The sequence below is a fragment of the Equus quagga genome, chromosome 20 (genome assembly GCF_021613505.1).
Source record: "Equus quagga isolate Etosha38 chromosome 20, UCLA_HA_Equagga_1.0, whole genome shotgun sequence".
Taxonomy (NCBI): Eukaryota; Metazoa; Chordata; class Mammalia; order Perissodactyla; family Equidae; genus Equus; species Equus quagga.
The window spans coordinates 42,589,884-42,612,701 of NC_060286.1; the positions used below are offsets into that span (position 1 = coordinate 42,589,884).

A 22,818-nucleotide genomic window follows, 5' to 3' on the forward strand; every position below is an offset into this window, starting at 1 on the left:
TCCGTATGCAAGCCCACAGCAGCTCTAAGCCTGGGGTTCCTGGTGGGTCCCCAGCCTGCCCAGGACGCCTTGTCCTTGCGTCAGGCAGGGGAAGAGTGCATCCTCCTGCATGTGCAGGCCACTCTGCCTCGAGTGTCGAGGTCTGGAGAAGCCTCTGGGGTGGTCTGTTCTCTGTCCACTCCTTGTATGGCCACCCCTCCACCACAGCTCTAGTGAGGGGTCAAGGACGTGGAGCTCTCGCCTCCATCAGCCAGCGTTTGCCGAGCGCCTCTGTCGTCTGTGCACTATGCAGCCTGTGGCAGGCTTGGGGTAACCAGTAGACAAGGCAGATGTGAGCCTGTGTCGTGGAAACTTCATAAACTCAGCAGACAAGTGGTTACCACTGTGTTACGTGCTACGGAGCACTGTGCAGGGTGCTGCTCGAGTTGAAACAGGCTTCCAGCCCAGCCTGCGGGGGAGGAAAGACTTCCTGAAGGGCTGGGGCTGGAGGGAGCGGTGGAAGTAGTGAAGAGGAGGGTCTGTAAGGGTGAAGGGTTCCAGGCTGAGACATGGTGCCTCTTTTGACCTGATACCTGGAAGAAAAACAGTGAAGGGTAGGCCAAGTCCACCCCTACCAGCCTTGGGGAGCGGGTGGGTGACCTACAGTTCATAGTCCCTGCCCCGCCTGGAAAGCATGCTTGTAGAAAGGACTCTGCATCCGTTTGTGTGGGGGTGGAGTAAGTGAGGAGGGGTGGGGGAGGTGGAGTGGGGGAGTTAACCCTTCCTTATCCTGAGAAGAGAAGGAGGGGAACAGGGAGCCAAGACAGGGGGAGGAAGAGAGGATGGGCATCAGTGCCTGCAGGTTGTGGGTTGGGCGACAGGAGTTGGAGGAGTTCCCAGCTCCTACAGAGCACCAGAGGGGCAGGGTGGCAGATGGGCTCGGGGAACACAGCGAGGGTTTGGGTGGCGTTGTGGACAGTGGAGAGCAGGCCGGCTTGGAAACACAGTGGGGTTGGCAGGCCTTGATGAGGGCCCGCTGAGGCTGGCGGTGCTGGTGGTGCCGGGTCACGGGAGGGGGGCGGGTGAGGTCAGATGGGAGGAGCCAGCCTCTGCTCCTGTCTGCGGCCCTTATTCTGTGTCCTGTGCTTTGCAGCAACACAGTGCAAGTTTATTCTCTTTCTGCATGGCAGCCCTTAGTTAGTAGAAGACACTGCCCTGCCTCCCCTTCAGCTTCTATTTTCCATGCTGAATACTCCCTTAATTCCACCAACAATTTGGCCTTTTTATAACAGTAGTCTCCCTCTTGGCCCCTGGAAAAGTCAGCGAATTTGTAGCTTGGGCGTAGTGGCTCTGCAGAACTTGGTCTTGACTTTCCCTCCGGAGTATCCCACTCTTCTCCCTGACCTTTTGTCCTGGGTGGTTGTCAGTGTCTTACGGCATGGTGTCTTTTTGGAAGGAAGGTGGACTGTAAAGAGAGAGATTTAAAAACCAATTACTTTTCACGTGGACCACATACCCTACAGTCTCTCTCTTAAAACCTTGCCTTTTGACCTCTTCTGTGGAAACCTCAGCAACTTTCTGTGAACCTCTTCTGGTGCATTTTCTGTAGTCAGTATTTTTGGCAGCATTGATTAAAAGCGTAGTCTGTACCAGGCACTGTTCCAGGATGCAGACACAAGTGAATGTCTCCCCTTTTTCCAAGGGAGGTGCATTTTATTGAGCCTTAGAGAAATGGGGGATAACAGAATAAATGGAAAGGTTGTTAACCTTCTGTGTCCTGAAGGCTTGTCTGTCTGTTGTGTGCTGTTTGAGACTATAGTTAGAAAAGGGCCCCAGCCGTGTCCACCCCTGGAGGAGGTGCTTCATTCAACTAGTATTTGGTGAGTGCTGGATGGGGCAGCACACAGCGGCACACAGCGAGCAAGGGGGCAGGTCTCTGCCCTCAAGCGAGATCCGTGTGTGGGCGGCAGTAAATGCTGGGAGGACAAATCAGGTGAAGCACTGGAGAGTTGCTGGGCTAGGGGCCGATGCTTCTCTTAGATGGAAGGTCAGGAAGGGCCTCCACGTGAGAAGAGCTGGTGGAAGAGCATTTTGGTCTCAGGGAACAGCAAACACCAAGGCCCCAGATCTGGCTGGGCTTTGGAAAGTTCAAGAAGCCGGAAGGGGGCCGAGGTGGCTGTGGAGAAGTGGGTTGGGTGCACTGGTGTGAAATGAGGTTGGAAAGGAAGGCCCGAGCCATTCTAGGTGCCAGGGGAGCCATGGAAGGGCTTTAGGCAGGAGAATAACAATCTGAGCAACGTTTTAGAGCTCACCCTGGTTCCATGTGGAGACTTAATTGGAGACGGGCAGGAGGGGGCCGCTGCGGAGGTGACTGCAGGAGTGCCAGGAGTGGGCATGGAGGCTGGCCCCTGGGTGTCATCGTGAAGCGGAGAAGGGAGAGGACAGTGAGTGTAGACAACTTTTTGGAGGACTTTTTTGTAGAAGGGAACACGGGACTAGGGGCTGCCTAGAGGGGATGTGTGGTCTGGTGCGAGTTTTCTAAAGATGGACAGTGTGGCAGCACCTTGGGTGGATGGCGTGGGCCAGCAGAGAGGACAAAATGGCGGTGCAGGTCTTTGCATGCATGGAGGCCTCTAGTGGGTGACATCAGAGGCCAGGTTGGGCTGAAGAGGGCTGGGGATGTTCTCTCCATGGGAAGCCGAGCACAGGTACAGGTGGGGAGACTCAGCAGTAGAAGATGAGGTCGTCTTCTGATCAAGTCTGTGAACCTCCTCAGGTGGACAAAACATATATGATACTCCCAGAAGATCTCAGACCCCAGCCATCCCCAAACGCATGTTACAGCTTCGTTCTGCTCTGTGTTTATGTTGTATTATTTTACGTGTCAGAACCTTCTCCATACCTCCCACCACATCTCCTGCAGTCTAGTCGTCAAGGACGTCCTGTGCCGGCAGCACCTGCGTGTTGCAGTCCGTGCTGGCTGTGGAGGTGTGGGGCCTGCACCCAGTCAGAGCCAGCCTCGAGTTCTGGACCTGTGTCACCGTCACGCCTGTTTGATGGCCGTGGGCATTTGGCCGTTGAGATTCTTGTCAAGGCTGCTTTGGCTTATTAGACTTCCATTGTCCCGTTTGGGCTCCCTGTCAGCCCTCAGCATTTCAGGTCTGTGGCTGAGTCGGGGGTTTAGGATGACTTGCACCTGGCTCCAGCTGGTTCTCCCAGTGTGACAGCCTTCCCCTGACCCAGGAGCTACAGGTTCCAGCAGTTCCTTGGAACCACCTGCCAGGACCCTGCTCTGCACCTTCCTTTCCCCGGAATGCCCGTACGCCTTTTCTCAACCTGGTAATAGTCCACTCAGTGTCCAAGCTCTAGCCTTCTGTGCCCAGTCAAAGCATGTGCCCTTGGTCTGTACTCCTCAGGCAGCTCTGTGAGCCTCAGATGTAGCACCTCCCAGCTGCTGTGTAACTGTCCATGCAATGTCCGCTGCAGTGTGCTGTAAGACAGGGCCAGGGTTTATCTTTTATGTTGCCACAGCACCAGACAGTGTCTTACATAGTGTAGGAATTCCCAAAATGTTCATTACAATGACTGCTTTAGTTACCTAAGCTGGGCAAATCAAAATGGAAGTGACAAGAGATTTTTAAGAGGCTCCATAAATAGAAGGAAAACAAATTTAAAAATTGCGTCACCACGTAGAAATTGATCTGACAGGAAAGGCAGGAGGAAGAGGTTATGGGCTGCCCAGCTAGAGTTCCTTTGGCTTTATTTAGAGAACCTTTCCAGAACAAATCCTCCAAAGGCAGTAATTAAACATCATGCTGATTACAGAGTTGTCCATGAAGGATCCACAGTGTCAGAACATTCTTGGTTAGTCTAACAATCTTTGTTTCAAAGCTGAATTTGATACACGATATCCTCTTTGGACCCTATGCAGAGGGATTTAGTTACTGAGGAGCCAGAGGGACCCAGTATGATACCAACGTGCAGAGAGGTGCCCAAACAGCTTTATCTGTGTGACTGTGTGGGATGAGCCGTGGGGACAGCCCCTCAGGGGGTCGGGTGTGTGCAGTGAGGGTGAGGAGGGAGGCACAGCACACTTGAGAACATGCGATGGTGACACGGGCAGAATTCGAGGCAGCTCCCAGCTGTGAGCACCTGCAGCCTGGTGCATGGCAGTCAAGCATTTGTGGGGACTTTCAGTGTCACAGTTATTGCCTTTTGTGCCTTCACATATTACCTTATTTAATCCTCACTTCAGCCTTTGAGGTGGGAATTGCTGCCCCTGGTTTACAAATTAGGAAACTGAGGTCTGGAAAGGTTACGCACCGCATGGCTATTCAATGGCAGAGCTGAACATCCAGCTGAGGTCTCCATCTGAAGCTGGTACTCTTTCCACTGTTCATAATTAGAGGAACATTTTAGAGAGAGAATCAGCAGGTCTTAGGGTTGAACTGAAACTCTTAAAATTTGAACTCGGGTAGAAGTCTGAGAATTGGCAAAGATGTGGAACCATGAGTATGTATAAATTGCTGATGGCAGTAGAAATTGGTGTAATGACATTGAAAAAAGTTTGAAATTGTCTTCCAAACTTGAATGTGCTCTTACTCAACAACCCAGCAATTACCCAACAATCTAACAGTTTCACTTTTGAAATATGCTTATCTTTTTTTTTTTTTTTTTTAAGGGAGGAAGATTCACCCTAAGCTAACATCTGTTGCCAATCTTCCTCTTTTTCTTTGCTTGGAGAAAGATTAGCCCTAAGCCCACATCTGTACCACTCTTCCTCTACTTTGTATGTAGGATGTCTCCCCAGCTTGGCTGATGAGTGGAGTGGGTCCACACCCGGGATCTGAACCTGCGAACCCTCAGCCACTGAAGCAGAGAGCCCGGAACTTTAACCACCAACACCACTTTAATTATGACATGTGTGTGGTGGTTACACACTTCTGAGGGTGTTGTAGGAAGTGTTGACAGTGCCCTTGTGCCCTGTGGGCACAGGGATGATAGTGTGGTTCAATTAACAACAAAAAAGCTGTAGAAGAGGGTTTGAAAATAAATCAGTCTTGTTTAGGCTCAGCCAAAAAATTTTGTTATAGTTAATATCAGAAGTTGACAACAATATCATGTTAAGTCATTCCGTGCTTGGTTTTTTCTTTTTCTTTCTTTTCTTCCTCTAATTTCAGCACTGGCAAATTTGGGGCTTGTTTTATACCAGGACTTTGTAAGCAAAGTGATCTAACCCTATATGCGTCACGGCCTGGGCTCCGGCTATGGAAGGCTGACATCCATGGGACTGTTCAAGCCACATTTATCTTAAAGGATGTCTTTGCTGGAGGAGTCAAGCCTTTCGAACTGTACCCGCGTCTGGAGTCCTCTGACAGGGGCAGTTGCAGCTTACCCGAGAAACACCTGGGCCTTGTTTCATGTTTCTTTCAAGAAGGCTGGGTCTTGAGCTGGAATGAATATAGTATCTACCTTCTAGACACCATCAACCAGGTGAGTGAAGTGGTTGTACCACATCTTTGGTTTCTACAGTGAGGAGAATGTTTACGGACTCTTCTGCTCAGTTCTCTCGGGGTGATCGAAGGAACAGTATTGATTCTGATGCTTCACTTTCTCCATTGGGCTGCTCAAGGAAATCAAATGAAGCTTTGGTTATTTTTGTAGATTTGAAAAAATATTTGGTTTAAATCTTCATAGTCCTTTCCCCTGCCAGGAAATTATGTGGGGTTTTTTTGTATTTAAGCACAAAATTAAACTTGTTCTTTGTAGTCTGTTTGGGTCATGTTTTTTCTGACCAAATTAGTGTGAGCGTAATAGATGAAAACTCAAACATGATGGAAACCGTGACCCAGGGAGTTGCTCCCCAAGGCCCACCCAGGATGGCGCTGTGCGGCACTGGGGTCTCTGTTTTTTTCCCTGGTTTCCACCACCCAAATGGAGCCACGTTATTTTGCCATTTGTTTTTCTTCCACTCAATGATGTATGTTGGACAGCTTTCCAGCATCATTAAATCATGGTAGGAGACAACTTCTGCTTCTAATAATCAGAGTGATAGCAGATGACTACCATGAGAGTCTGGTACAGCTTCAGCTTCTCGCTGTCTCGGGAGTGAGCTTTGCTTTTTTGGTACATAACCTCCTCGCCTCCCATCCCCACCCCCACTCCCTTCTGGAGGCCAGCAGCCCTCTGACAGACACCCTTTTCTTTCCTAAGCAGAGCTTCATTGCAGACATTAAAGGGCTTTCTGATTTGGTGTGTGTCACCAGAAAGTGAGATTCATCTGCACCTCTTTGAAGCCTTCTTAACTATTATTATCAGCCGTGCCTGGTCATACTGGTTTCGTAGAAAGAAAACTGACCCGAAAAGGCAGAGCCAGGCTAGACCTTCTTCTTCCTGGAAGATTCTCACCTGCTTCTGCCTCTCACCAGAGTCTCCCGTTGCCCCCCCTGGCCTCCTCACCTGGAACATGGGGTGGAGTCGGGTGGTCACCAAGGTGCCTTTTAGCTCTCTGTTTCTTAAGGAACATTTTGAAAGACGTTTTTGTATTCTTCCCCAATTACAGAGAATTTAACTTGTCTTTTTTCTCTGGGTACTCTTTGAACTTAATGCACATTTATTAATTAGTGGGGTCAAGCTACTTTGTAATTGTATATCAGTCCCTCTCTTCTGAGCACTTACCCAGGGCTTTCTTCAGTAGTTATAATTAACTTCATTTTATAGGTGGAGAAATGGAGACAGAGGGGCTGCCCATGAGCAGACGTTGCGGCCGCCGTCAGAGTCTGAACAGGGCAACACAATTGGCAGCTTTCAAACTAATGTCATGTTTCTGGCTGTTCATCAGAATTGTTTAAGAGTTAACAAAGAACTTAGTCCCTTCTTCTCTTCTATAGTGAACCGGTCTCTTATTTGCACTGTTGACTGAAAAGCAAGAATTTTTTAAAAATCAGTGTGGGCTTAGGATGTCCTGTGTTTTGGTTGCTGTCTGCTTTCAGATGACGTTACGGGAATCCTCAGTCCCTTCATTTGCTCCTTCAAAACCAGGAGTTGCAGTGCACACTAGTCTCTCCCGCAGGAGTACACACAGTGGGGGATCTAGACCTGTCGGCACGTTATTCCAGCCTAGGGGTGACGTGCCAAACAGGGGTTTGTATACAGTGCTGTGAGCTATGAGGAGTCCTGGGCATCGCCAAGGAGGGCGAGCTCATCAGGGGACACTTCCCAAGGAGGTGGCATCCAAATCAATTTGGAAGTCTCCCAGCGAGCAAGGGACAGGAAAAGAATTCAAGCAGCGGGCATGACATCACAGAGGAACAGGGCTGGGGTTTGGACTGGTCATTCGATGCAGCTGGAGCACAGAGGAAGGCAGTGGTGTGAGGCTAACCGGCAGGTCCTACAAGGGAGTATGAGCTCCATCCACAGGGAGTGGGGAGCAGGGGGGGCCATGGTGCAGAGAGTGGCCTGGGTTGGGCGGAACTGCTTGCTCAGTCGTGTAAATTTACTGGCAAATCGTTGGACTCCCAAGTCACATATCTGTCAGATATTACCTAACTTTGGATTGACTTACTCTAACAAGTTTCAGAAAGTTGTCAAAACAAAGTGCAATTGTCATTGGACTCCTTTGGGTTCCTGCACATGTGTGTATGTGTTTAACTTACTACTGTTGCCTCATTTTGTGGGTTTTTTTTTGCACAGGCCACAATTGCTGGTTTGGAAGGATCCGGTGATATCGTGTCTGTTTCCTGCACAGAAAATGAAATATTTTTCTTAAAGGGAGATAGGAACATTATAAGAATTTCAAGCAGGCCTGAAGGACTAGCGTCAGTAGGTTTGTATCTGTTATAAAATGTACTCTATGTATGTAATTGCAATTTATAATTTATAAAACTTATCATTATTTTGCTAAATGATTGTAGCTTTATCTAAACAAGAAGATATATGGAGAATTTCTTGTGATTCTTAAAATGTTGTTTACGATAATTTTCTTGAAGGTTACCTTCTTTAAGGCTTACATCAGGCAGGGTCTCACATTGGTAGAGTTGCTTCCGGGGTCTGGAGGATGCAGAGGTTGGGTGAGTAGGAGGGAGGACTCAGCACCCTCTTGACTGATCTCTGACACTCTGGGACAGCGTGGGGGATTAATGCCTCAAGAGACATAGATTCGCGTAAGATTTTGGAACATTTAAATCTGTCATCTGTGATGTATCTTTTACCCTTAACGTCGTTCTTCCTTGTAGTATTGATTATTCTCTGTGCTTTTGACATTGTTTTGTAATTTATGTAAACCCCAATTCTCATGAGCAAAGAACCTTCATATGTATTCTCGTGCACACACCCACAGTACTTTATATATTTGAGGCACATGAGTGAACTTGTTCCTGATGGTGACAACGGCTGTGTGGGCCCCTCCCACACTGCCTCTCCCCGCATCCCTCTCCCCCTCCTCGTGTCACTAACTTTGTGCTCACTATGTTCTAGAGACATGATCTTATAAAATCTTTAGAACAACCCTTTATGGAAGGTACTGATCCTATAGATGAGGAAACAGGCTTAGCATGGTGCAGTGACTCGCCCACAGACACAACCGCTGCAATGCTTCTGTCTGGCCCCAGAGCCCCTGCATTTGTGTGGCCTCTGAAGTTCACAGAGCAGTTTCACAGGTGTCCTGTTTGACTCTTGTGACAAAGCTATGGGAAACATGAACGTGACCTGTGGGTCTCCCTGCCACCGCCTTTCCCCATCTAGGCTGCTTTCCTCCCTGGGGTTGGAGTGGCCTTGTCCCTTCCTTGCTCACTGTGCTCCTGTGGCCACCATTTATGAGGCATTGTGCAGGGCGCCTCCAGTCCACTGCTGCCAGCTGCCCTGTCTCAGCTCTCACTTCACCCACTCGCCCCAGTGCACTAGACGTGTCCAGACACCACACGTGTGGCTGCTCCCACACGTGGCCTGCCTTTGTCGGGGCGGTGCCCACTGCCCCCGTGCCTCCCTCCTCCTTTGCAACCCTTCCCACTCATCATTCAAGACCCAATTCAGGTATCACTGCATTTTTGATACTTTTCCCGAGTCCCTTAGTTAAGTCAGTCTCTCCTTCTCTTCACTGAGTTCCTGGAGGCCTTTTTTCCTACTGCTATTTTGACTGCAGAGTCATTTTCTTACCATTTACCTTATCCTCACAGAAGAATACATTTTTTGGTTTCAAGGATCTTGTGACTCACCTGTGTGACCCCAGCAGCGTGTGGTCTGTAGAAGACCCTCAGTACGAGTTTGTTAATCACTGGCAGCCTCGTCTTACAGATTGGGAAACTGAGGATGGGGTAGTGAGTGACACACCCCAAATCACCATTCAGATTTCTGCTCCAGCTGATACTTCTGCCTCAGTAAATTAGTCATAAGGGAACCCTTTGCCATAGCTGTTAGCACACTCCTAGTTCCCTGGGGTCTCCTGGCCACGGGGGCATCTTCACTATGTCTACTCTGATCAGCGTTAGCTAGTGTCTGAGTAACTGCAGGAAAGGGAGCAGGGATGCTGGACAGGAAACCTCAGGCCCGCTGAGAGCTGGGACTGAGGCAGAGAAGGGGAGTACCCTGCCCTTGAGCACAGGGCAGAGCGCTAGCCGCTGGACACCCATGCTGATCCGCAGACACGGCTGCATGAGACTCACTATGGCTTTTTGTCTTTTTGTAATGTTAGAATACAAAGTGTAGCTAACAGGAAAATATAAAAAAGACTCATATTAGCCAGATTTTTAGCACTTGAAATGATAAATATGTAATAAGAGCTGTCTTGATCCAAAATTTATAATCTCTTAAGAGATGGAGAGAAAAAGGAGTGAATTACCTCTTAAGTCACAGAGGGCAAGTTGGGATGAATATCATTCCAAAATCGTAATTTTTATAGAAAGGGAATAAGCTCTGACTCTTGCGTTTATGAGCTGGGGGCCTTACCAGTGTCATCAAGGGGCACTGCAGCTTACAGAAGAGAACTGACATGGAGCCACAAGGCTCGGCTCCAGACCACGGCTGTCTGGTAGAACTTTCTGCAGTGATGAAAATGCTCTGTATCTGCACTGTCCGGGAGGTGGCCACTGTCCACGGGTGGCTGCTGAGTGCTCGAAATGTGGCGAGTACAACTGAGGAACTGAATTTTAAATTGTGTTTCATTGTAATTCATCTGAATTTGAATAGCTACATGGTTAGTGGCTACAGTATTGGACAGCGCACCTCTAGACCGAGATCTGCCGTTAGCTTGTATAGTCTTCGACAAGTCCCTTCTCTGCCCTGGGCTTCACTCAGAGCAGAGTCCTGCTCTTCTGGGTCCCTGTGTGTGCTCCAGAGCCTACAGTCTGCCCCTGACCACCCCTAGGAGAGAGCAGGAATTCCCGCCTTCTGTCTCTCAGCACCTAGAACGGTGTCTGGCACACAGTAGGTACCAGTAACAAAAGGATGGCCGAATGGATCAAAAGGGTCTACAGTCTTGTGTTGAGGGCACTGTGGCTGGAACCATTCTGGCCCTGGTGACCTTCTGGTGTCATATTGAGAGAAAGACGAGCCCATGGAGACAGAGCGCGGGACTCAGCATTCCCCTGCGCCGTCCACAGTCTGCTTTCTGCTTGCATCGGGCGCTGACTGCTTCAGTGAGCTTCTCTGTCTGGAGTTTGTTCTAGTGAAAAATTACCTTTCCTTCCTTGAATTTCAAAAATTTAATTATAGGAACACATACATTTTTCTTCTTTCTTTCTTTATTTTTTATTTTTTATTGAGTTAACGATAGGTTACAATCTTGTGAAATTTCAGTTGTACATTATTGTCTGTCAGTCGTGTTGTAGGTGCACCCCTTCACCTTTTGTGCCCACCCCCCACCCCACCTTTCCCCTGGTAGCCACTAATCTGTTCTCTTTGTCCACATGTTTAAATTCCTCACGTGAGTGGAGTCATACAGAGATTGTCCTTCTCTATCTGGCTTATTTCACTTAACATAATTCCCTCAAGGTCCATCCATGTTGTTGCAAATGGGACGATTTTCTTCTTTTTTATGGCTCAGGAACACATACCTTTTTCAAATGCCCTTTGAGTAATACTAAAATATATTCAAGGTGTAGGATAAATAGGAGATGTCACTAAGCCCTTTTTTATTAGGCATCTCTCCTTTATAAATTATTTGTGAACTGAAGTGAGAAATACTCTATGCTTAGTGGTATTCCCTTACTCTTGAGTTATTTGAAAAGACAGCTGTGGTGAATTATTTTACTGAGCTTCCTGGAGAACAAAAAACCATTTGTTGAACTCTTTTGTGTAATTCTCTTAGTTCTGCCAGTTTCTCTGAATTTAGCAGGCTGGTAGTTAAGGGCCAGCACATCTGAACAAGAGCATGTCCACTTTCTCTTGGATAATCAGTAGTAAAACCGAGTTCTTCTTTCTCAGTGCGAGACGCTCTGGAGACATCAGGATGTACAGAGCAAGTCCATGTGCAGCGTGTGGAGAAACCATCGGGAGCCGCAGTTTCTGAGACGAGGCTCAGAGGCTCTTCCGCGGCCAGTTCCATGGCCAGCGAGCCGAGGAGCAGGAGCAGCTCACTCAACTCCACTGACAGTGGCTCCGGGCTCCAGGCAGCCCCAGAGCTGGGCAAGGGCAGCCAGCCCACCTCACAGAGATTCAGTGTGATTAGCTCGGAAGACTTTGACCAGGAGCTTGTTGTGCAGCCTCTCAAAGTGAAAAAGAAGAAGAGGAAGAAGAAGACGACAGGTACCGTCTGCAGCAAGTGCCACCGACTCCTTCTGCTCACGTGGGGTCAGTTTTACCAAACTTGTTGGGAGTGCTGCTTCTCACTGAATGAGCACTTGCCTATTCATTGAAAAGCAGAGGAGGTCTTCAGAAAACACGTGTGTTCCTCCCGCAGAGGAGTTCTACTGTGAACTATTTTATACCTTATACATGCACATGTAAACATCTGTGTAAGGTTTAAATAATAATATAACATACACTTGTGTACTTACTGCCCTGCTTAACGAGTCTGGGTTTTCTGCTTTTCAATTTATAAATAGAAATGTTGGTTTATTCACATACACCATTTATTAGACCAGAGATTCTATGAATCTGGATGGGAAGTCATAGAAGTAGAAGGTTTACACTGGTATCTGGATGGATCATGAGATTTAACAGTGAATTTTTTTTAACTTTTTACTCCTTGATGCCTATTAAGCCTCTCTAACTAAAGATCACTACAGTATTAAAGGACAATGTTATCAGAGTCCTAAGCTTTTTAATAATTTGTTTTTTTTTAAGATTTTACTTTTCGTTTTTCTCCCCAAAGCCCCCCCGGTACATAGTTGTATATTTTCAGTTGTGGGTCCTTCTAGTTGTGGCATGTGGGACGCCGCCTCAGCATGGCTTGATGTGCGGTGCCATGTCCGCACCTAGGATTCGAACTGGCGAAATCTTGGGCCGCCGAAGTGGAGCACGCAAACTTAACCACTCGGCCATGGTGCTGGCCCCTTTTAATACTTTTTCAAAATTGGTCTATGATCCATTTGTTCCTTTGTTTTTCTTAGTTAATATTTCTGGAGTGAGGCCTCAGAGCCCACTGGTGTGTATGATATTTGCATCCATTAAAAACATCCCTGCATTGGGATGATTTGTACTTAAGAGATTTATTTATTCTTCACCAATTAAAAATGCTTCATTTAAAATGTATTTTTTCTTAAGCAAAAATTTTGCTTTGTAATTAATGTCTTCCTCTTTATATAGACTCATACCTCATCTTAAGCATTCTTATTTTAAATTAGAAGGCGGAAGCAGGAGCACCTGCCACAGTTCCCTTGAATCGACTCCCTGCTGTGAGTTTCCTGGTGACAGTCCCCAGTCCTTGAATGCAGACCTGCTGTCCATGACCTCAAGTTTGGGCAGCATCATGGATCGGTTAAGCACAGAGTCTCCTGACCAGGAGAGCAACCTCATTGGAGAGGTGAATGGTGTCCTGCAAGAAAATCATGACCCTGAAGCATTTAGTGTCCTGGAGGTGGCTGAACCAGTCCCTGACTTACTGAAGGAAGAAAATGACAGTAGAACTGAAATCCCACAATGTAACCAAGCAGGCGAGATGGAGCCGCACAATGGAGTGTTGAGTTCACTGTTGCAACCCAGGGAAGATGTGGAAGGAAGTGATGTCACAGAACTCGAAGAGGAGCCTTGTCCTGGGCACGATGGACAGAGTAGCAGACAGTTACCCTGCCGAGAACAGTACAGCTCTGCTGAGGCCCAGCAGGTGGGAGACATGGAGCCTGATGACCCCCAAAGCACTTTTTCTGAAGCCCCCATCCTGGCCTCACCCCCAGTGCCTTCCAGCCTCAGCTGGGCCCCTAGTGCTGAGGAGTGGCTGCTGGGGACCAGAGCTGACGAAGGCAGCCCTGAGGAGCTCAGCGAAGAGCAGGGCTTCCTAACACATGCAGAGGCCCCTGACCACCTCAGCTCAAATCCCTGGCATGCTGTCATTGCTGATGACACAGGCCAGAGGGTGATGGCCACTTCTGAATGTGACTTGGGGGAGGTAGGAGGACGACTCACTCCCCCAGTCTCTACTTTGGCAGCCAGCGTCCATGAGCCTCGCCTTGAGCAGCCTTCACGGGACCAGGTGTTGACGTCCAGTGACGAGGAGGACATCTACGCACACGGACTGCCCTCTTCATGCTCGGAGACAAGTGTGACAGAGCTCAGAAGTAGTCGCTCCCTGCAGGACCTAAACCAGCCAGGCACAGATGACACTGGGCTGCTGAAGTCAGATCAGGTATGTGGGCGTCTTTCTTGAAGGAAATCACTGGCAAACAGATTATTTGCCTTTTTATGGAAAGAAATTCTATTCCTATGCGAAACCCATAGGCCATATGTTTTGAAGTCTGGGTTTGGGGAGGATCCGAACCTGTGAACCCAGGCTGCCGAAGTGGAGCACACCGAACTTAACCACTATGCCGCAGGGCTGGTCCCTAGCTTTGATTTTTTTAAAGAATCCTGGCAACTCAACCTTAGTCTACAAAATTCAGGCAGGCAGAGTGTCTTGGACACATTTCCATCACCACATGGTGTGCCACGTGTCCGATGACTGGAACAGTGCTTGAAAAAAATCTAGTGAAAAAATAAAGATAGTGGTAGTGCTGCTTCTCCTAATGCATCTCTAATGCTTGGATGTACACAACATCGATTTGCCTGCAAGTATTCAAGAACACTCCTCTTTGTGTAAAGTGAGGTATACCTCTAGAATAAAACTAGATCCTTTTAATGGAAGGACTTCATTAGGAAGGATGTTACAATATGACCAAGTGTTTTCTGGGGGTGTTTTGGGGTCTTTATGGGAGGACAACAGCTTCCATTTCAGAATGCTTCTTAGAGCGTGGTCCAGAGATAGCAGGGGCAGGTCCCTGCATGGCTTCTCTAAGATCCTTTCAGCTCTATGACGTTCATGATCTCCTGCGTGCCTTTCTTGTTGACAGCGGTACAACAAATGTAGCTGTGTCCCCTGCCACAGAACTCACCAGGCTCTGTCCTTGTTAGTTTGCAGAAAGCTGGATGGGCTACTCTGGTCCCGGCTACGGCATACTCAGCCTGGCGGTCTCCGAGAAATACATTTGGTGCCTGGACTACAAAGGTGGCCTGTTCTGCAGTGCGCTGCCTGGCGCTGGGCTGCGCTGGCAGAAGTTTGAAGATGCCGTCCAGCAGGTGGCAGTCTCACCCTCAGGTTCGCCTCCCTGACTCCCTGCCTCCTACCCCAGTGTAGACATCTTGGCTCACAGCAGCCCTGTGGCAACTCCATCCATTCAACAGATTTGCCTTTTCCAGCAGGTTGGAGAAGCAAAGAACATGAACTATTTCAGTTGACATCAGTTAACAAATTGTGTAAATGGATGTTCAGTTTGAGTTGTTGGTTTTTTATTAATTGCAGTGGTAACATGTGAACATATTTTTGTAAGCTATACAAATAGCTTGAATTTTGAGGGTTTTTATTTTTGAGAGATATTAACGTACTAACTCCTTATAAAACTAAAATGTGTTTCTATATTTCTTATGTTGCTTTAAGGCAACTGAATTAACAAAGATAGGCCCGTGGATATTTTGGATATGTTCAGATTACTTGGTTCCTTTTTAGAAACTGTTTTTTAATGAGCTATATGTCTGCTTTGAGTGAATAATCTACTCCCTGACTGTAAAAAGAAAATGGTCCTCGTCTGTGACCATTTGGATGGCCCATGAGGATATTCATTCTTTCATGCCACAGTTAGGCCATTTTTAGTGAATTGTAGCAGACATTTCCTGAACGAGGTTCTGCCAGGCTGCAATACCTCCCTTGTCTGTATGGGGTCACTTGCTCGTCTGTTTGTCATACTGTCAGCCGCTTTTCCTGTTTGGAGGGGTGGGTAGGTAGAACAGAAGAATTTATGTGTTTTTGCCTTGTAGTAACTGTTTTGTTGTTAGGACACTGGAATAGAAGTCAGACAAAACTGAGACTGTGGCCGCAGCCTGGTCCCCTGTGGCTGCTGTGCTTTGAGATGGCTTCCCTCAGCTCTCCCAGTCTCTGTCACTTTTTGAAATACTGGTTTGTTCAGGGTTGCTTTGTTTTATCTCTTTGTTTGTTTGAAAACTATTTTTCCCTACCGGCTGACTGAGATAGTAACTTCCCCACTTAACTGGCATTATATAATTGTGCATTTTAATTCTTTTTTGCCATTTACCTTTGGGTTCATCTCCCCAGCCATTTAGAAACTTTGGTTCTTTCCTGATTATATTAATTGCTTTGTGTTTCCCAACCAGTCAGTCCCTTGTTATGCTGGTTGAACTCTGTCACCACAGATTGGAGGTCTCGGCTGAGATGGCCTTGAGGGCCATGTGTTCGGTGGGCACCTGAGCCCCTGTGCCCCAGGGCATTCAGGGTTGGGCAGCAGCTTGGCCGTCTGTTTTGCTTTTCCTCTCTTCCTTCAGCCCCTCATGCAGATCCCCTGGTCCAGCTGTCTGTGCTCTTGGTGACTCTGGTGGTTTCTTACACTTGGCCACCTGGCCTGTGCCACACCCTCCATCTGCACAGAGTGCCTTCCTGTCTCCCTTCCTCCTTCCCTCCCCTTCTTCATCTCTCTTTATCAGAATCCCTTTCTCAGTGAAAAAAGGACCGCCCAGCTCAAGTGCTACTTTTTCATGCATCTTATCCATTTTGCTGGTCCAGGAGGGACCCGCTCCCTTTGAGTCCTGGTGGGACTTTTCGGCCTCTCTTAGGACACTAATTGGACTTCGTGATGTTAACTTGGGTGCTCATTTCGGCAGACCTAGCAGTGTCGGCACTGCTCCTGTTCCTTGCCACAATGCCTGTGACATGTCCAACTCTGAGTGCTGTGTCGTTGATACGTCCTCACGTCCATTCTTGCTCGCAGCCCTGTAGGGGAGAGATGGTACCCAGTTCACAGATGAGGAAATGAGGGTTGGAGACGTGAAGTGATACACAGCTGGTGGGTGGTGGCCGAGGGTTCAAACCTTGTTGCTGTGGGCTCTTTCCCAGTTGGGGTAGAAGCAAAGGGCGAGGGGGTTTTAGAAATTTCTCTCCCCCACAGCACCCAGAATGAATTTTCTTGTGTAACTAGTTCTCAATATTTATTGGACAGTGAGTAGAATGTTCATTTCCACAGGAGCCCTTCTCTGGAAGATTGAACAGAAATCTAACCGAGCTTTCGCTTGTGGAAAAGTGACTATCAAGGGGAGGCGGCACTGGTACGAAGCTCTGCCGCAGGCCGTGTTTGTGGCCCTGAGCGATGACACAGCCTGGATCATCAGGACAAATGGAGATCTGTACCTGCAGACAGGTAACTGAAGGTGGTGCTCAGGTGCCCTCGGTTCTGGTATAACTGCTTCTCACTGTCCCTTGCTTTGTTAGGGACACACTTAGAACAATCATAATGACTAAGAGGCTGAAAATCAATTTAAATTAAAACACTTGTAGAAAGAGTATTTGCCATTGGAATATATTAGCAGTTTCCTGCTACCGACTCAAAGTCAACCCGAAACAAAATTAGGGCAAGAATTAATAAGATTATTTATTGAGGTACAAAAACAGGATCTTGTTCTCCTTATGGCTAACATTGCCCATCACTTATTTTGCAATATCTGATCTCAAGAGGAAAGAATAACTGAGAAATGGCATTAAAATCATTTTTTCCTGTAGCTTATGGCTCGATTTTTTAAGCCAGATCAAAGGCCTGCCTCTATACACTTAGTTACGCATGGGTCAGGAAAAAACTGGAAGTAATTTTTGCTCTAAATAGCAGTTCACCTTGTCTTAGGAAACTGTCCTGAGGGGAACCTTTAGCTGCTGGAAGAGACACAGTGGGACTTGCTTATTAAAAATAAACTGTAATGAGAGTCAGTCTTTATGTACTGTCAGCAAAATAGGATATGAGTTTCCAAAAGCAATGTGATTTATCAGTATCTGGAAGGATTATTGGGCAGGAACTCTTTTTTGGTTGTCAAGAGGCCATATTGGATTTGTGTAAAGATCAATCTTCTAATCATTTAATATTGCTGATTCCGAGAGAATGTTTTCATCTCTGTTATGAACTGTCAGCTAGGGATGTCTCACTGAGATTGAAAACCCTTGCACATCTGGCTCCCTCTCAGATGTGGGAGAGCTGGTGTGTCCTGGAAGCTCCTGCCTGGGCCCTGGGGGGCAGTGTGCCAGCTTCTGGGTCATGTGCCAGCCCTGGTCTCTCCAGCCCAGTTCCTCTGTCTCCTTTCAAGTGAAAACAGCCCCAGAAAGGCGTGCGCACACCCGTCTTCCAGGGGCATTGGAGTTTTGTTCCTGGGGGAAAATGGGGTGCTCCTGCCCTGGGGTGAGGAGTGGGTGACCTCTTGACCTGTAATGTCTTAGGAATCACCAGGGCCGTGGTTTCAGACAAGCCAGATCCCGCCCAGACCTCCTGGGTTGGGGTGTCTGCGGTTGGCCCGAGGGCTTGTTGTATAAGAAGTCACGCGCGTGGTTCCCACCCAGTTGAGTGCGAGCAAGTATAACCCATGGACTGTGGTACCATCAGGTGCTTTTGTGATTAGTCGGGGAGCACATCTGAGTACTGAGACCTAATGGTAGGCTGAGGCCGCTGAATCTGGGGTTTTAGGTAACAGCTGTTTTTCCAGTGCCCCAGGGAGTGGCCTTCAAGCTCATTAGACAGCCTGCAAGGAGGTGGGAGAAAGCCTTGGACTGGAGTCAGGAACAGCTTTGCAGGGTGATGGACCTTGCTTTTCATCTAGGGGATTCGAGGTTTTCATTTTAGGGCGGAACCCCCTCCCCCCACCCCCACCCCCGGAAAAAGCAGGGAGACAGGAGCTGCTTTGTTGCAACTCCTCTGCAGAGGATGGCCAGAGGCCTCGGGTCCCTACTGGCTCCCACAGCGGAGGCCCCGAGGGACCCAGCCGTCCAGTGTCCAGGGCAGCACGTCATCTCTGACGCACGCTGCTCTCACCCTGGGCTGTCTTGTCTCGAGGTACGGCTGCCCTCCTGCTCTGGGCTTTCAGAACGTCTCAAGCTACTTTGGGATACTAGAGGATTCTGAATTGTTATTCCTTCAGTTTTCAAGGAGTGTCTGAAAACACTTTAGATAGATATTATATTTAAGCACAATTTAACCATTTTGTGTTGACTAGACCTTAAAAAGAAAAAGCACTTATTACAAAAGAATATAGCGAAATACCAAGAAAGAAAAGTAAACAAACAACAGAATAAAAATGAGGTATGAAATCCTGATTATGTGTCTCCGGGGGTTTCCTGTCCATCTCCCTGGCAGGTCTCAGCGTGGATCGTCCCTGTGCTAGAGCCGTGAAGGTCGACTGTCCTTACCCACTGTCCCAGGTCACAGCCCGAAACAGCGTGGTGTGGGTGCTGACAGAACAGAGAGCCCTCTTGTACCGCGAGGGCGTGAGCAGCTTCTGTCCAGAAGGGGAGCAGTGGAAATGTGACATCGTCAGGTACCAGTGGGGTGGAGCAGACATCTTCCGTGTCTTGTTTGTCCCACCCTCCTTTCTGTGTCAGCTTGACTCCTGTTAAGGCACGTTTGTGAGCCTTTCTTGAACAAGGCTGGTTCCCTGAAGGTTTCCATGGCAATAGTGCTTCTGGAATTGTCAGAGCCAATTTCAGCAGCCTGACCTTGGAGATGCCCTGTGCCTACCTCTGACCAGCATACTGGACATTGGGTCAGAGCTCAGTTCCTAAAAATGCTGCTGCCCTCCTGTGTAACCTTGAGCATCATGTGGTCATGAGTCTCTCCTAACAGCCTCTATTCAGGACTGTCCAGTGTCGGGTGGTTTCTCTTTAGAATTTCAGATGGTTTAGGGCCAAATGTTTTTCTTTATTATGATCCTAGTCAATTGAAATTGATCTCTGAATTATAATTTATTTGGTTACTTTATACTATTCAAAATTTGAATACAGAATTGCCATCAAATCATTTTGCTAGTGTGAAATTATTAATAGTCCTTGGAAAAATTAGATTAGGATATTCTTGGTTTGAATTTAGCAACCCAGTAGACTTGAGCAGGTACCTGTTGTGAGCTATAACTGTGCTGGGTTGGGTGTGCAAAGATAACTGAACCACAACCTTGCCATCACAGAGCTCCTAGTCTAGTAGAGCCGCGTAAACTGACCGAGGCCAGTTAGTGTAGATGATCCTAAATCAGAGAGGGGAGCCCGCAGCACTGAGGGAGCCCGAGTTCCACCCGGAGAGGTAGGGAAGGCACTGTGCAGAGTGGACCCGCAGCTAAGCCTTGAAGTTGAGAAAGACCGCCAGACAGGCGGGAGGGGGAAGGGCATTGCCAACAAAGAGGGCAGCGTCTGCTCAGCTGTGCAACACAGCCTGGTACATGGGGGAGGAATTTCCATTGCTCAATGAGTGAAGGAGGGAGTGGGGAGATGGAGGTAGGTACTCAGGGCCTTGAATTCCATATGTGCCTACTCACTTTTTTCTTTCCCTGCCATTCTGGGTCTTCAGCATGTGTTTCAGAAGCTACCACACATTTTAACAATATATATTGCTCAGTAATTCAACTCAAAACTCAAGCTTCCTTCCCTGGAACTTGTGCATGTCTCTTCTCCCAGGCTAAACCCACACAGGAGACACTTGATGCTGGCAATCGTAGACACGCTTGGGTGCATTGAATGAGTGGTCACTCCCACGTTGATGATTCTTCCTTGTTTTCAGTGAAAGGCAAGCTCTAGAACCTGTCTGTATAACTCTCGGGGACCAGCAGACCTTGTGGGCCCTGGACATCCGAGGAAACCTGTGGTTCAGAACTGGCATCGTTTCCAAGAAGCCCCAAGGAGATGATGACCATTGGTGGCAAGTAGGTGTTCAGCTCCAGAGCTGTGTGCCAGGGTGTCTCCTTGAGTTGGGGTTTTTATAACCCCTCTCTTTTCCTTAGAGAGATTGAGGAGGTTGGATTAAGTTAACAGTATTCACTTTTACTATTCGATGAGTTAGACTTTGCTGTGTTTGAGCACATTAGAAACATCAAGGACTTTTCGTCATAGGAGGTAACTTTAAAGCTCTCTTTCCTTAGATATGCAGGCTCTATTTATTTATTTTTTATTTTGGTGTTATTTGGAAATTTATCATTATATGCTAAGTAAAACCAGTGACATCCGTTTGAGGATCTAGGTAATTAATGATGTTTAATTCTGAACAAATGTGCTCAGAAAAGAAACTAGACAATAGGTTTGAAAAACTGAACCCACAATTAAAATTCATCCATCTCTGTTTGTTCCAAAGGCCTCTAAGTAAATGGTATTTCAACAAAGAAAGGAGGATTTTCCCACATACTCCCAGAAAAGGAAACGCTTTAAGAAATAAGAGGGTATGATCAAGCTAATTATTTGTGACTTGGTCCCAGTGTGGACTAGAACATGTTTTCAAAGGAGCATCTACTGCCCTCGTTGGTACTGTTGAGTGTGCGCGTCGCTCCCACAGTCCCCCTTTGTGGTGGCGAGGCTGTACGATGCTTGGCGGCTGTGGATGGACAGCATCTTCAGGATCATGGCTCCGTTGGTTCAGGCCTCATTGTTGCCTCAGACGTGGCTTGTTGAAGGCAGGTCTTCCATTGGCTACTCTTAGGTCTCTCAGATGAGAATGTGGAAACTACGTTGTGTTTACTCTTTGATAAATACATATGTGTGTATGTATGTCTCTGATTTGATATGCCAGGTACTATTTGAAAGGTTATACTGATGATTTTAGAGTACCTTGTTCTCGTAGCAATATTGTATGGTTTTATACACATGTACACACTCTCATGTGTATATGTACTAAATTCTGTTTTTAAGTAGCCTAGAGAAAACTGGATACCATTTTGTCATAATATTCAGAACATTATCTTTAGAGAAATTTTTAAACTTGACAGAATCATCTTTGAGGTATTTGGAAGCAGAGTTATTTTAATTATTATAAGATTGATTTTTTTTTTCCCCCAAAATCCCTCCAGTACATAGTTGTGTATTTTCAGTAGTGGGTCCTTCTAGTTGTGGCATGTGGGATGCTGCCTCAACATGGCTTGAGCGGTGCCATGTCCGCGCCCAGGATCTGAACCGGTGAAACCCTGGGCCATCGAAGTGGACCACGTGAATTAACCACTCGGCCAAGGGGCCGGCCCCAAGATTGATTTCTTTGTAGTGCTAGAGCCAGTTATGTTTGATTGCTAAACCTTTCTCTTGTTTTTTTAATTTGTGTCCTGCTTATCCACAGATTTTGGGTGCTAGGGCTGAGTCTGTCTTAGGCTTTCTGTATGGCCTTAGTGTTGTACGCCCCCCCAAGGAAGGGCAGAGCTCCCTGAGCGTGCACACCGCAGCCCGCGCATGAGTCCCAGGAGCTCATTGCCCGGCGCTCTGTGGGCTCTATTGGAGGTGCCCAGCCAGGCTGTGGAGCGCTCCCTGGGGCTGAGAGACGGGGCTCTGGGCTCTGCAGCAGGGCAGCAGGGTCCTGAGTGGGGAAGCTACCCGCTTACCCCACAGTTAGCGCAGCAGCTCACGGTCAGCGCAAGCGAGTCCTTTCACAGAGAACAGGCAGTGTTTCTACATATCATAAAGTACCGATTTTTACCATAATTTTCTTATTGTTTCCTATAAATTAAGCTGCCTATAATAAATGATGTCACTTTCACTCAACATTTCATTGTGCGTGGCCTGGGAATGTGGCCTGCAGGGAGCTGTCCTAAGGAGTATGGCGGTGGCATTCTCCATAAGCAGACCCGAGAGAGCAGAAATATGCGTGAGAGTCATGCAGGATCAGATTCTGACCTATCTGAGAACTTCCTAACAACCGGAGCTGGCCAAGAAACGAGAGGCCTTCCTCGGAGGGAGGTGCCCTGGAGAAATGTCTCTTTCAGGACGTTAGAGAAGCTGTCGTGCATCGAGCCAGGGCCCACTCTGCATGTCCAGGACAGTCCTGGGTTTGCTGTTGGCCTGGCATAATTATGAACAGTTCCAGTTTAGATCATAAATTACTTCATCGCCCTACTTATAATACCTTTTAAACCCATGTTTTCATTCTAAATACTGACACTGTTGTCCATTGGAAATACCTAAATTTAAAAACAAGAGTATCCTTTCTCACTGATTAGAATAAAAGTGTTCTGGGGTGCGAGGGGGTAATATTTGATCACAAAAATAATACCTGCTTCTGTAACAGATCCGTGTCATATAAAAGTGTATAAAATGAAAGGTGAACATTTTCTTCCATCCTCCAAGTCCAATCCCCAGAAATAATTATAGTTGGCAGTTTGGTAGTGATGTCCTGCTCGACTCTTTTTTGGTCCTTCTGCAAATGCACATGTGCGTGT

The 22,818-nt window shown here is 47.5% G+C and overlaps 1 protein-coding gene across 6 annotated transcripts in view; it reads left to right on the top strand.

Annotated features, from left to right (window-relative positions):
• Window positions 1-22,818, top strand: part of TECPR2 (tectonin beta-propeller repeat containing 2) — a 101,149-nt gene that overhangs the window by 31,344 nt on the left and 46,987 nt on the right. For 5 of the 6 annotated variants that reach the window (XR_006886290.1, XR_006886291.1, XM_046647146.1 and 2 more), the window contains exons 6-13: window positions 5,160-5,472; window positions 7,672-7,804; window positions 11,398-11,763; window positions 12,759-13,756; window positions 14,518-14,701; window positions 16,635-16,808; window positions 18,780-18,960; window positions 20,190-20,331. Coding sequence is in view for 4 of the 6 variants with exons in the window: in XM_046647146.1 (XP_046503102.1) it covers window positions 5,160-5,472; window positions 7,672-7,804; window positions 11,398-11,763; window positions 12,759-13,756; window positions 14,518-14,701; window positions 16,635-16,808; window positions 18,780-18,960; window positions 20,190-20,331 (2,491 nt within the window). In the remaining 2 variants the exon portion in view is untranslated. The remainder of the gene's footprint in view (window positions 1-5,159; window positions 5,473-7,671; window positions 7,805-11,397; window positions 11,764-12,758; window positions 13,757-14,517; window positions 14,702-16,634; window positions 16,809-18,779; window positions 18,961-20,189; window positions 20,332-22,818) is intronic. The other variant, XM_046647147.1, reaches the window with a different exon arrangement.